This window comes from Eubalaena glacialis, chromosome 7, assembly GCF_028564815.1.
Source record: "Eubalaena glacialis isolate mEubGla1 chromosome 7, mEubGla1.1.hap2.+ XY, whole genome shotgun sequence".
In the NCBI taxonomy this organism is placed as follows: Eukaryota; Metazoa; Chordata; class Mammalia; order Artiodactyla; family Balaenidae; genus Eubalaena; species Eubalaena glacialis.
The window spans coordinates 40,192,386-40,204,850 of NC_083722.1; the positions used below are offsets into that span (position 1 = coordinate 40,192,386).

General features: G+C 41.2%; 1 protein-coding gene across 2 annotated transcripts in view; it reads left to right on the plus strand.

Moving 5' to 3' along the window:
* The window catches only part of ILRUN (inflammation and lipid regulator with UBA-like and NBR1-like domains), a 114,641-nt gene that overhangs the window by 84,029 nt on the left and 18,147 nt on the right, over positions 1–12,465 (plus strand). Inside the window, exon 4 of one of the 2 annotated variants that reach the window (XM_061196365.1) lies at positions 5,819–6,147. In XM_061196365.1, coding sequence (XP_061052348.1) covers positions 5,819–6,147 — 329 coding nt within the window. The remainder of the gene's footprint in view (positions 1–5,818; positions 6,148–12,465) is intronic. The other variant, XM_061196366.1, reaches the window with a different exon arrangement.

Here is a 12,465-nt window from a genome sequence, read left to right on the forward strand (position 1 = left end):
CCTCTGAGAATCTAATGCTGCTGCTGACCTGACAGGAGGCGGAGCTCAGGCTGTAATGCGAGCGATGGGGAGTGGCTGTAAATACAGATGAAGCTTCGCTTGCTCACCTGCCATTCACCTCCTGCTGTGCAGCCCAGTTCCTAATAGGCCATGGACAGGTACCAGTCTGTGGCCTGGGGGTTGGGGACCCCTGCTTTATAATGTCCCCCAATCTGAGCTTATCTGATGTTTTCCACATGGTTAGACTGATGTTATGGGTTTGGGGAAGAATACTGTGAAGGTGAAGTGCCCTGTGGGGGTGGAGGGTACTTGATATTTGCATAACATCACTGGTGATATTAACCTTGGTCACTAGGTTGAGTAGTTTGTTTGCCAGTTTCTCCACTGTAAAGTTACTCCTTTTCTCTTTCCCTACTCTATCACTAAGATAGAGTGGATTGGAGGGTGTGTAGAATTTTGTTATTTTTTAAAATATTTATTTATTTATGCCCTGCCGGGTCTTGCAACATGCGAGCTCCTTTTAGTTGCGGCATGAGAACTCTTAGTCTCGGCATGCATGTGGGATCTAGTTCCCCGACCAGGGATTGAACCTTGGCCCCCTGCATTGGGAGCGCAGAGTGTTACCCACTGAACCACCAGCAAAGTCCCTGGGGGGGGTGTATATGTATATTATTTGGAATTCTTTGTAAGGAAGTTTGTCATTTCTTCATTTATTTATATAACTATGGACTCATAGTTAATAAATATACTCACGTATATTTATTTTATAGTTGGAGTTACAATCCAGTGCTACATTATTTATTTTGTTGCCCAGATTGTTCCAGCTCCAGAGGGAGATCTTTCAGGTGGCTCCTGTATCCCTGTAACCTGCCCCTATCCTTTTGTGTTTTGACCATTTCCTTACTTTCTGGTACAACAAGATGTTCCAGGCTTTTCTTATATTTTTCATGCCCCAGCCCTAGAATCAGCCATTTCTCCAAGAAGCCCTTGTTCTTTTTATTGGAGAGTAGTATTTAGAAACTACTGAGCACTAGGTATGTTCATTGCTACAGGGGTATCATTACTTCTAGGCCATCTTAGCAGAAAGAGCTAGATAATATATGTATACATACTAACCTTTGCATACAGACATATCTATAATTGTTTCTGTGTTTCGTTTATATTGGTGTCTCTGGCTTTAATCCAGTACCACAGGGTTTATTTTAGAATTCCTTCTTTGCTTGCTTTACTGTAATATCCTTCTTTGATAACGAAAAACCTTGCTCTCACCATCCATTTACTTATTTGTTCAACCCAGTATACCTGTACCTGTACTGTACATATATTGTAACCTATATTCCCACAAGAAACAAATTTACCAGTTCTAATATTGTACTGTTTTTAACAATTCTATTTTAGTGGACAAATCATAGGTGCTTGTTTATATTTATTATGATGTGATTTGACCCATGATGCTAGCTTTTAGATATATGCAAATGTTTTTAATATTCTTACCATAGTCTGAGATGTCTTTGTATGTCAGCATGATAGATTAAGATTATGGACTTGGGCTCAAAGTAAAATATTTTCCTTTTACTCTACACTTCTCATAGTCTAAACTTAAGAAATAAAAGGTTATGTTCTCTCTTCAGTAATTTATTACACATTTCTACAAAAGGAAATTTATACTTATTATTAATAAGGTTTATACTTATTATTAAAGGTTTTGTCATATGTAAAAAGGACAAGTTGAATGAAATAATATTTACAGTACCTCTAGCGCCAAAGTTCTGGCTCAGGTGCTTTTAAAAAATTACTTTAAGGCAAGACATTCTAAAGTTGGTTTCTCCATTGGCTTACTAAGCCCTGACTGTGTAGGCTTGGCACTTGGTTTTACTTTCTTGGCTACTTTTCTAGGACACCATTCTTATTTCATATGTCTGTCAGTAAAGATACTAAAATAGGACTGACTTAACTATAGGTTTCGTTCCCTGGGCACTTGGCTTCCAAAATTCCTGTTGGGAAGAAACAAGTGTGGGTTTAAAAAGCTATACTAAGAGCTGGAAGTTCTTGGTCATCATCATGGTCAACTTCTAACTTGAAGTCTGATCTTAGGCCCATCACTTCTACCTCCAGACCTCAGATCCTTCATCTAGAAAGTGAAGCAGTTCCGTTAGATGACCCCTGAGATTCCTTACAGCTGTGATTTTGTCATCAGCAATAGTGAAATATCTGGCTGGCAATTTTAATCTTAGTAATTAAGGTGTTCTGGCAAGAATTGGAAATGGTCAACCTCTGAAATAAGCTTATTGGGCTCATCTTCATCCTTTTTATTGTTTGATTAAAAGAAACCCACACACACTATGTGTGGGATGAACACGTTCCAAAATGTGAGGTCTATAGGTAGTACCTGGAGGGCTCAGATAGTACCATGTAGAAGGCATGGTGTACTGTTCATAATGACCCATCATGATAGTAACTTTGGAGGATCAGAACTGGAATTTTAATTATTGGTGTTTATAAATCAGTGACTTCTTAAGTGACATTCCTTTTACAGCTACTATGTAGAATCTGTGAACAGTGCAGAAAAATAGCCAAGGTGAAGAGAGTGTGGTGGCTTTTAGTATAAGGCCCAGTGAGTTGTATTAAAGAAGCTTTAGTTCTCAAAGCCAGGGGGGAAATGTCATTAGTCTCGTACTGCTAACTGCCTTCAGAACAGTCTGTCCTTTCTCATAAGCATTTAGTTTCCTGAGCTAAGAGAACAAAGCCTATTACCTATAGCTGAGTATGCTAAACATACCATGTACTTAAAAAAGGATTTTGGAAAACAGATGGGTGGAAGACAAAAGTAGGAATTAATGTACTGTAAGACAAGGCATATCCGCTTGGAAGAAATGAATAGTAGAGTGAAGGAATGTTGCCTTTGGTTAGAAAGCCTAGAATAAGAGAGCACAGAATGTGTCTCCCTCAGGCTGCCTGCCATTGAATTGTTTTTTAAGGCCCATATCACATTGGTTTATGAGATTGAGCAAGTCTTGAATGAAAGTCATCTGACCCACCATTACTGGCACTGTTACAGATTTCTAAGTGAAATGGTACTCTGCCTGTCTTTGTTTACAGTGTTAAATCAGCAGGTTGAATTTTCTTTTTTTTTTTTAATAAATTTTTTTATTTTTATTTTTATTTATTTTTGGCTGCGTTGGGTCTTCGTTGCTGTGCGTGGGCTTTCTCTAGTTGTGGCGAGCGGGAGCTCCTCTTTGTTGCGGTGCGCGGGCTTCTCACTGAGGTGGCTTCTCTTGTGGAGCGTGGGCTCTAGGTGCACGGGCTTCAGTAGTTGTGGCTCGCAGGCTCAGTAGTTGTGGCGCACAGGGTTAGTTGCTCTGTGGTATGTAGTATCTTCCTGGACCAGGGCTTGAACCCGTGTCTCCTGCATTGGCAGGCGGATTCTTAACCACTGCGCCACCAGGGAAGCCCAGGTTGAACTTTTATGATACTAGTTTACGTAAAGATTCACATTTGCTTTAATGGTAAGTGTGTCTGGGATGGATTCCCATTCCTGTGATCCATACTAGTGTTGCTAGTGGCTTTAGCTTCCTCTTCACAAGAGGTAAAAAGAGTTGCTCATTATAGAAGTGAACAGTAGATGTCACTGCATCTCTACTTACTAAGGTTTTGGCTCATAGCTGCTTGGATACAACCAAGTTCTTAATACAGCTTCCAAATCACTAACCTTAAATCGAGTATTTATGGCTATCTGACACCTAAGATCCCCTTCCTCAGCTGTAGAACCCAGATTGAAAATTGAGAACAAACGCAGCCCAAGAGAGTTTTCGTTAGTTTCCTTCAATTTCCTTTTTAATCTATTTGTTCTAGGCTTATATATTATACAGTAGTCCCCCACTTATCTGTGGGGGCATATGCTCCGAGACCCCTAGTATGGATGTTGAAACCACAGACAGTACTGAACTCTATATATACTGTGTTTTTTTCCTATACATACCTACCTATGATAAAGCCTTATTTACAAATTAGGCACAGTAAGAGATTAACAACAATAACTAATAATTCAGTTGAACAGTTATAACAATATACTGTAATCAAAGTTATGTGAATGTGGTCTCTCTCTCTCTCAAAATATCTTATTGTCCAAATTTAATGCCTTTTCCATCTTAACTAAGCACTTATCACTCACTGTGGCTCTCAGTTTTGCAGTTTGAAGTGCGACAGCAAAACTGGCACAAGTTTCCTTTTTCCTTCTTCACAACTTGATGGATAGAAGATTTGTTACCATAGGTTTTAGCAGCCTTATTTAGCATATGATTTTTTTCTTTCCTTATTCAGTTGAGAACTTTCACCTTTTCACTTGAAGCACTTTACGGCTTCTCTTTGGCGTATCTGAAGTGCCAGCATCGGTTCTTTTGCGCTTTGGGGCCATTATTAAGTACCATAAGGGTTACTTGAATACAAGCAGTGCCATACCCGATTGTGATTGTCGATCTGATAACCCAGATGGCTACTAAGTGACTAACGAGCAGATAGCGTATATAGCGTGGATACGATGGACAAAGGGATGATTCACATCCAGATAGGATGGAGCAGGACAGTGAGAGATTTCATCACACTACTCAGAACAGTGCGCAATGTAAAACTTAGGAATTGTTTACTTCTGGCACTGTCCATTTAATATTTTTGGACCACCATTGACATGGATAACTGAAACCATGAAAAGTGAATCATGGGTAAAGGGGACTGCTGTATTGCCATGTAGCTAACTGATGAAGTTTTATCTGCCTTTTCCTATCAACCTTATACCACTTATTTAGGAGTCTGAACAATTTTTCATACTTGTTTTCAACAAGGTTCACACTTAAAAGCTTCTTGGCCTTTCTATAGCTTGCTTTTTGAAAACCTTCCATCAGGAAAGTAGATGCCACTGTTCTGTGAATTGAGGTGCTGAACATCAAATTGAAGTGCCGCTTACTTTATTCATTTCTTTTTGAACCCATGGCTTTGACAGTTGAGGAAATAAAGAACTGAATTATGACCAAAAGTCCTATGGTGCATCTTTTAAAACAAATCTCTTATGGTTTCAATGTAGATGGTAGGGTTTCCCTATCTGACAGAAAGGCAAAGTTGGTATTAAATTGGATTATTTTATCAATAGAAAGTCTCAGGCATACTAAATTTTGTTATCTTTTGAACACATAGATGGTGAAAATAGCCAGGGTGGTATCTGTTCTAATATGTCAGGATTAGTGCTGGCTTACACCTGTGTCCTGGTGTAACTAATAACGCCCTCTTTTACTCTCAGTTGTCCTAGTTTGGGCAGGTCACTCTAAATTGCCCCAAAGTGGGGGGAGGGGTGGTTGATAAGTTGCAGTTTTAGTAATTATAAGCATTTTTTTTGACTCAAGAGTTATGCCTGCCCTGAGTTTTCTGAGTTAACCATGTACAAAATAAAGCAAAAACCACAAAGAGCTTGTAATTCTGGAAAAATAGCTTTTGGGTTTCTATATATTGATCATTGTTCCTCTGGAGTAATGATTTCCAAAATATGGTTATGCATCAAAATCAACTAGTAACCTTTTTACAGATAGTTTCATGGGTCTCACCACAGACCTCTGCTGAATTTGTACCAGAGTATGAATTTGAGGTTACCAAAAATGTAGAACTGCATGCAATGCAAATGTACTGGATAACTTTGTCAGTAAGCTTCTAAACTAGCATGTAGAGGAACATTTCTTCTAATGGTTTGGGTGGTGTTTGGGGTTCTCTGTGATGGCTGCTTTGAGCCTTGAGGGTATGCCTGGCATTGACATGACTTGCCTTTTTGTTTCAGATGTCATCTGGGTCATTCTCAGTGTGGAGGTGGGTGGACTTTTAGGAGTAACGCAGCAGCTGTCATCTTTTGAAACGGAGTTCAACACACAGCCACATCGCAAGGTAGAAGGAAACTTCAACCCGTTTGCCTCTCCCCAAAAGAACCGACAATCAGATGAAAACAACTTAAAAGACCCTGGGGGTTCCGGGTTCGACTCGATCAGCAAAAACACATGGGCTCCTGCTCCTGACCAAACCGAGCAAGATGAGAATAGACTCTCACAGAACTCTGTAAATCTGTCCCCCAGCAGTCACGCAAACAACTTATCAGTAGTGACTTACAGTAAGGTAGGTGCCCTCGGAGAAGAGGAGAAGGGGTAGGTGGTGGGCCTTGGGATTTGTGATACTCCTTCATGGCAAACCTAGAAGCCTAGAATGTTCTTTAAGACTGCTTAGCTCTCCTGCCAATGCAACAGCACAAAAACCTACCCCTTCTCCCCTCCCCCCCTCCCCCATCTCCATGTCCTGTGGATGTTACTCCATCCACATTTATAATTTACTACTGTCTCTGCTCTGGTTTGGGTGCTGAAAGAACAGAGTTCTTTACCTTTAGCATTAAAAAAAAAAACAAAAGAAAGTCAAAATATCACCAGCCATTCTTCCAATGTAAATGTATACCAAGTGTAGAGCAACAGAACACCTTTGGAATTTGTTCTTACTGTGTTTTTTTGGTTTTGGGTGGGGTGTTTTTCCTGAGGAAATAGACAAGCTCAATTATTTATCCTAATGTTGTTGTATCCTATCCAAATGTTGTTGGGCTTCCACTTTATTTACCTAGTTTGCATGTCTTCTTGTTGATGTCTTTCCAGTCTCTTATGGCCCATCTACCTCCTCACCTACAACCCAGAGTGGCCCAAGTGATATTTTGACTTTTCATGTGTGAGGAATAAGTGAGAGAATTGTTTGTTGAGTTAATCATGATTTTAAATATTCTGATTGTTCTAAGACAGTCTTCTAGGTGTTTGATTTCTTGATCTGTTTCGCTTTGCTTGCTGATTAAACAGCACCTTCCATACTCTGCCAAGGTGACTATGGTTCCTGGTTGTTGGTTTTGGTAGGTTGAATAAAGCCCTGATGCTAAGCGCTAACCGTTGTAGGTGATTTGTGTGGCAGGGCCTGTGAACATTCCTGTTCGTTCTTCTCTGATTAATAATATGGTGTATTAGGCCCAGCCTCCCACCTATATAATCGTATAACTGTTAAGTCTTTCCTTGCTTCGTGTTGGCATTCACCCTCAAATTTTTAAAAATAATGTTTATTTGAGGGACAACTTGCTCTGTTGTAAGAATGGCATTTTTCTGACCAGTGCTTTATATGTGGTCTAGATCCAGAGGCAAATTAAAAGAAACTTGGTGATGTGAATTCTCTTTCTCCACAGGGTCTAGTAAGAGGGACTGCATTCAACAGTAGTGCAACAGGATTGATTTATTGGTTGGATGGTCATTATAAAGGATTGTGTGGAATCATGTTAATCATACAGGATATAAGAGAAGTAAATTGGCAAGGCAATAAATGGCTTATATTTGAGGAAAGACTTCACATCTTAACACTCTAACAAAAGATTTTCCACTAAGTTCCTATTGCTCCAGATTTCTCTTCCTTAAATTTAACCCTCCAGGGTATGACTGTTCTGGGTGGTATAGGCCCTAGGCTAAGCATGCCCTGTTAGAAGGAGAACTTTAGGGCAGTTGAGTATAATGGGAAGATGAGAGTTGGAGGAGGCAAAACCAGTTGCTCCAGTGCTTTCTGTAAAGGAAGCCCCTTCACCCAACTGTGAACTCCCTGGCTCAGCTATCACTGTAGTCTTAGGAGAGGGCTGGTGTTCCTGGCCAGTGCACTGCACTCGTTTTCCTGAGTTGTGAGCCTGTTAGTTGTTTTTCGCTCCTTTAGGGCTTTAGGGACTGATGCCTTTTAAGTCTGTCATTGCTCTGGCCCGGGGTGGGGTGGGGGTTGTCGGAATGGATTACCTACCAGCCTTAATTGAGGTCCTGCCATGCTGCTCTTTTTCGGAAAGGCTGGGCTATGGTGAGGCTGTTGAGATATTTCTTGAGGTTGATGAACTCATGGTATGTTACCTGATTTTTTTCATGAACTCTGTAGAATCATTTAGAAATAGCATTTGCAAGAACCACAGAGAAAAGGTTCTCATTGGAGACGATATACAAGACTGTTGGCTGTAATGCATTGAGAATGTGGCACTTGGACCCCAAAGAGAAATCGGAGCCTCCTTTTCTTCTTAAGTTAAGCAGTCCTCTTAAAAGCAAGTCCTCCGAAAGCATTTCTGGCTAAAGTTGAGTCAGCTCCACCTCTTAGGGCTCCTTAGAAATGGGGTAGGGTATAGACAGTTATCAGTAAGTATTTATTAACACATTTCTGCACTGATGTACAGAGCAGTGTACATTATTGAGTAAGGAAACTTGAAGAATAAAAGAAGTTATCCCTGCCAACCAGCAGCTCACAGTACAGTAGGGGAGATGAAACACGCATACAATTCAGTCAAGGTGAAGTATGAATTTGGGCAGTAGAGCACAGCACAGTCAAAATGTATAATTTGTGTGCATGGCTGGGGGTTAGAGTTACAGAAGGCAGAGATGAAGTAGAGGTGGAGTTGATGGAAAGGGCTTTTCAAAGAATGGACAGATTTGGAAAGACAGGAAGGATGATGGTAGGAGAACAGTTGAAGTGCTGAGGGCAGAATACTGAGTAAGGGATGTGTGGTCAGGAGATACGGGTGACGGACAGTGGGAGATACATTCAGTTGGTTGCAGTGTGTTCCTTTGGATGAAGTAATTTGATGAAAAAATTTGGGTGAAATAATTACAAATGGCTTCGAAAAGAATTGGGACTATACTTAAATGAATACCTTAAAGCAGAGATAATTCATGATTCTAAGCATTTGTGTTTGGCTTGAGAATATAGATTTATTTATTTTTAAAGGCAAGAATACTTGAGGTTCTGAAGGGCTATAAGTGGCGAGATCAGGTATATACTAGAGTTATTTTTTAACCGTTCCTATGTGCCAGGTATGCTGCCAAGTACTTTACATGTATCATCTTCATATTTTGATGAGAAAATAAAAGCTCCTAGGGGCTAAGTAACTTACCCCAGTGTCACACAGCTAGCAAGAGGCAGAGCTGGGATTCACATCCAGGCACCACGTTACTAAAGGTATTAGTAGGTGAACCTGGGCTTTCCTTAGATCTTCCTGTTGGGATGGAGGCTGTGTTGAGCGAAAGCATTAACTGAGTTGATGACCAGTGTCGTCAAGGTGTGAAAGAAGCAGAGTTGAAATAAGGTAAGTGGCTCTAATGTAAACTGAGGATTGCCTGTGGCATCTTTTTTTTTTTGAAGAGTTCCCCTGTTTGTTGAGTCTTTAAAGTAGTGATTTCTTTTTCTGGTTGATAAAAATAAAAACTTTTTAAACTCTCAGGGTGTACCAACCATGTGGGGTTAATAATAAATAACCCTTTTTATTTATGAGTGAGTGGAAAGGATGAGAGCCCCCTAGAGCGCTAGAGTTGGGGCAAGTGTGTTCAGTTCACACCAGGTGCCATCTTTATTGGATGGGTTGGAGGAGTACCTGATGCCCTGGTATCAGGGATCACTGAGTTGGCAATAGATTTGATTTACTCTAAAGAAATTCCCTGCCTGCCCTGAAGGCTGGGAAAGAACATGACGCTCTGGGAAGCCCATGACCACAGTTTTAATAGGCAGATACAGTTTCCTGCTGCCTCCATAGTTACAGTTTAACTTGCTAAGGTTGGTAGGATGAAATGAAAAGATTGCTTCATGTACCTTATGTGAGGGCTGGGTGAATGTCAACATAATGGCCCATCTGTCAGTGCCAGGATCTGGACACCCCTGGAGCCCTTCCCCAGCTACCCTTGAATAACCCATAAGCTCTCTGGACCCAGTGCTCTGTGCCACAGGCAGGGGTGGTGGGGGGAGAATGGGGGAGCTCTGGGTGGGAACGCCTGTCCTAGCACCATCCCACAACATCCAGAGGGCCTGGGCCCTCCCTGTGTGAAAGCTGTCAGAGGGAGTCAGACAGGTGAGCAAGTATATGTTGACCTCCAAGGATTCATAAATCTGACTCCATGCTTTTGTTAAAGATTGGCTGGCCTCATTGTCAGCTCAGTTGTGGCTGACCTGTCCCAGGTGAACAATCAGACCAAGTATTGGTGAAGGTTAGGTGCTGTTTTAATGAACGCTTTTTATGTGATTAACCCAAGAGCCTCTGAGGACAAACAGTCACAGTAGGGTAGGTGTTCACTCTATGGACTCAAGGCTAGTCTTGCCATGAGTTCTAACTGTGACTTATCTCTGGAGGCTGGGACAGCTTCTGTTCGGACAGTGGTACAGTAGCAAAAAACAATCTGTAGAGGTGTGGAAGGAGAAAATAAGTCGTATTGAAATTAGGTACTTCTTTTTCTTACTTGCCAGTAATTTTCAAAATTTCTCAATGTTTTCTAAGAAGGCCTTACAGAGGAATAAGACACCAACTAAGTGGTCTTATTCAGGACAGCTGGGGATAAGAGTGTGACACCAGGGTGTTCTTCAGGACAACCCAAATGCTTTGCTTCCTTTCTCTAAAGAGTAATGATTTACACTGGGGGAGCTGAAAAGAATCCCAAATTCATTTATTTTGTTACTTGGACTATGCGTCTTATTTTGTGTTTGTTCTTATTTTTAAAAAAAAAGAAGTTTGGAGCTGGTGTTTGTCGTATACTCCTCCTTTAAACTGATTACAGTCTGAGCCACTGTTATTACTTCCGCCAAGTGCTGGTTCAGAAGGAGAAACGTGTTATTATCTTTGGGAGAGGTTCCTCATGCTTGTCAAGCGTCAGCCACTGCCGAGTGCCATCTGCCCTGCCTGCCCACATTTGCACCTGCTCCTCCTCCTCTCTGTCTCTGACAATCACCCTTTAGTGTGTTTTGGATCTGGAGCTAGAGAAGTTCGTCTGCTTTTATTATATCAGAAATCAACTCTCTTCTAACCTGCTGCTGTCTGTGTTGACTAAGGCATGGAAGAGTTAATTTCTCTCTGTTTAGGTGAGGGTTTAGAAATGTAGTAGTGGTTACAGGGAGAGGTTTGGAAAAGGCAAATATTTTGCTGTATGGGCCTGAGGATGTAATGGCTTGTGGATCTTATTATCTACTTTGAAGTAGCCAATCAGTTTAACATAATAATAAGGGATGAGTTTAATAAGGATGGGCCCAACATCTGCTCAGTTCAGAGCGCACTGAATTTGACCCAAAGGCAGGTGGTTGGTGTCCTTAGCTGAGCTAATGGCAATAGAGGGCAGTATAACCTTCCCACTGCCATGAAACCTGACTCTTCATTCTCAGGTGCAGACCCTTTCCCTGAAAGGTTTAAAGATGGCTCAAAGAGAAGCTGGAAGGAAAACTTGTGTCACTTGATATTCTATCCAACTTGTGTTCTCCTCTGGCAAGGGACAGGTAGCAAATGCACATTACTCCCAGGTGGGGGCCACGGGAGTGCAGTAATCAGAGCTGTAAAGCTACCATTCATTAAGCACTTACTATGTGCCAGGCACTGTGCTGAGGATTTTTTAAATTTAATTTTTATTGTTAAAATTATCAATGTACATAATTTAAGGAGTCCAGTAGATCTACAAAGTTTATTACAAAAAATGCTAGTCACCTCCCTGCCTCCCAGCCCCCAGTATTTGTTCCCCAGAGGCAGAGGCAGCAGTTTGACATGCATTACTTCATTTAGTCCACACAACAGGACCGTGATACAGGCACTGTCATTATCCCTATTTACAGCTGCTGAGACTTGAGGTACACAGGTTCCATGCCCAAGGTCGTGCAGCTAGAAAGTGGTAAAACAAGGATATGAACAAAACCAGTTGTTTTTGACTCCTGAGCCTGCTCTCTTAACGATCCACTACATTGCTTCCCAGTTACAAATAGTGTTCAGGTACATATTTTTATCAGCTGAGCTGACAGCTGTGGGCTAGGGAGAGCATGCATGCTTTCTGTAGTACACTGCTACATTTCAAATGAGGATCAAGCCAATTATTGGCCAGCTATTATGTGACTTCTCTACTGCTAAACCCCTTCTCTCCACAGGCTGTTATCTATGGAAGCTACAGAAATCAGCCTTTCTCTCCAGCCTCTATGAAGGGAAAAGATTCCCTAGAACTTCCGTGGTCACTTGGGTTTAGATTTTTGGTGACATTGAAATTTCCATTAACTCACTTTTGTGACAGCAGCACCTATACCTCTTGAAGTCACCTGTCTATTCCTGATTGTGGCCAAAAGATACAGTCTCTGGAGTTTTTCATTTTTCTGTAATGAATTTAACATCTCCCTTTGAACATACTTAGTATTTTAAAACTAGAGCATACTTAGGGACGATCTAACTCCCTTTAAAGCCAGATTTAGTTTCAGCAAAGGCTATCTGGAGAAAGAATATTTTACAGTCAGTACAAGTCCTGAGGTGGAAGTTCACCTGGTTTGTTCAAGACCAGAGTGGGTAGGAACAGGGTAGAGGGAAATGAAGTCAGGGGATGGAAACCAGATCATGGAAGGATTTGTGGGCCTTTGTAAAGCTTTGGGCTTTTGCACTGAGGGACAGAG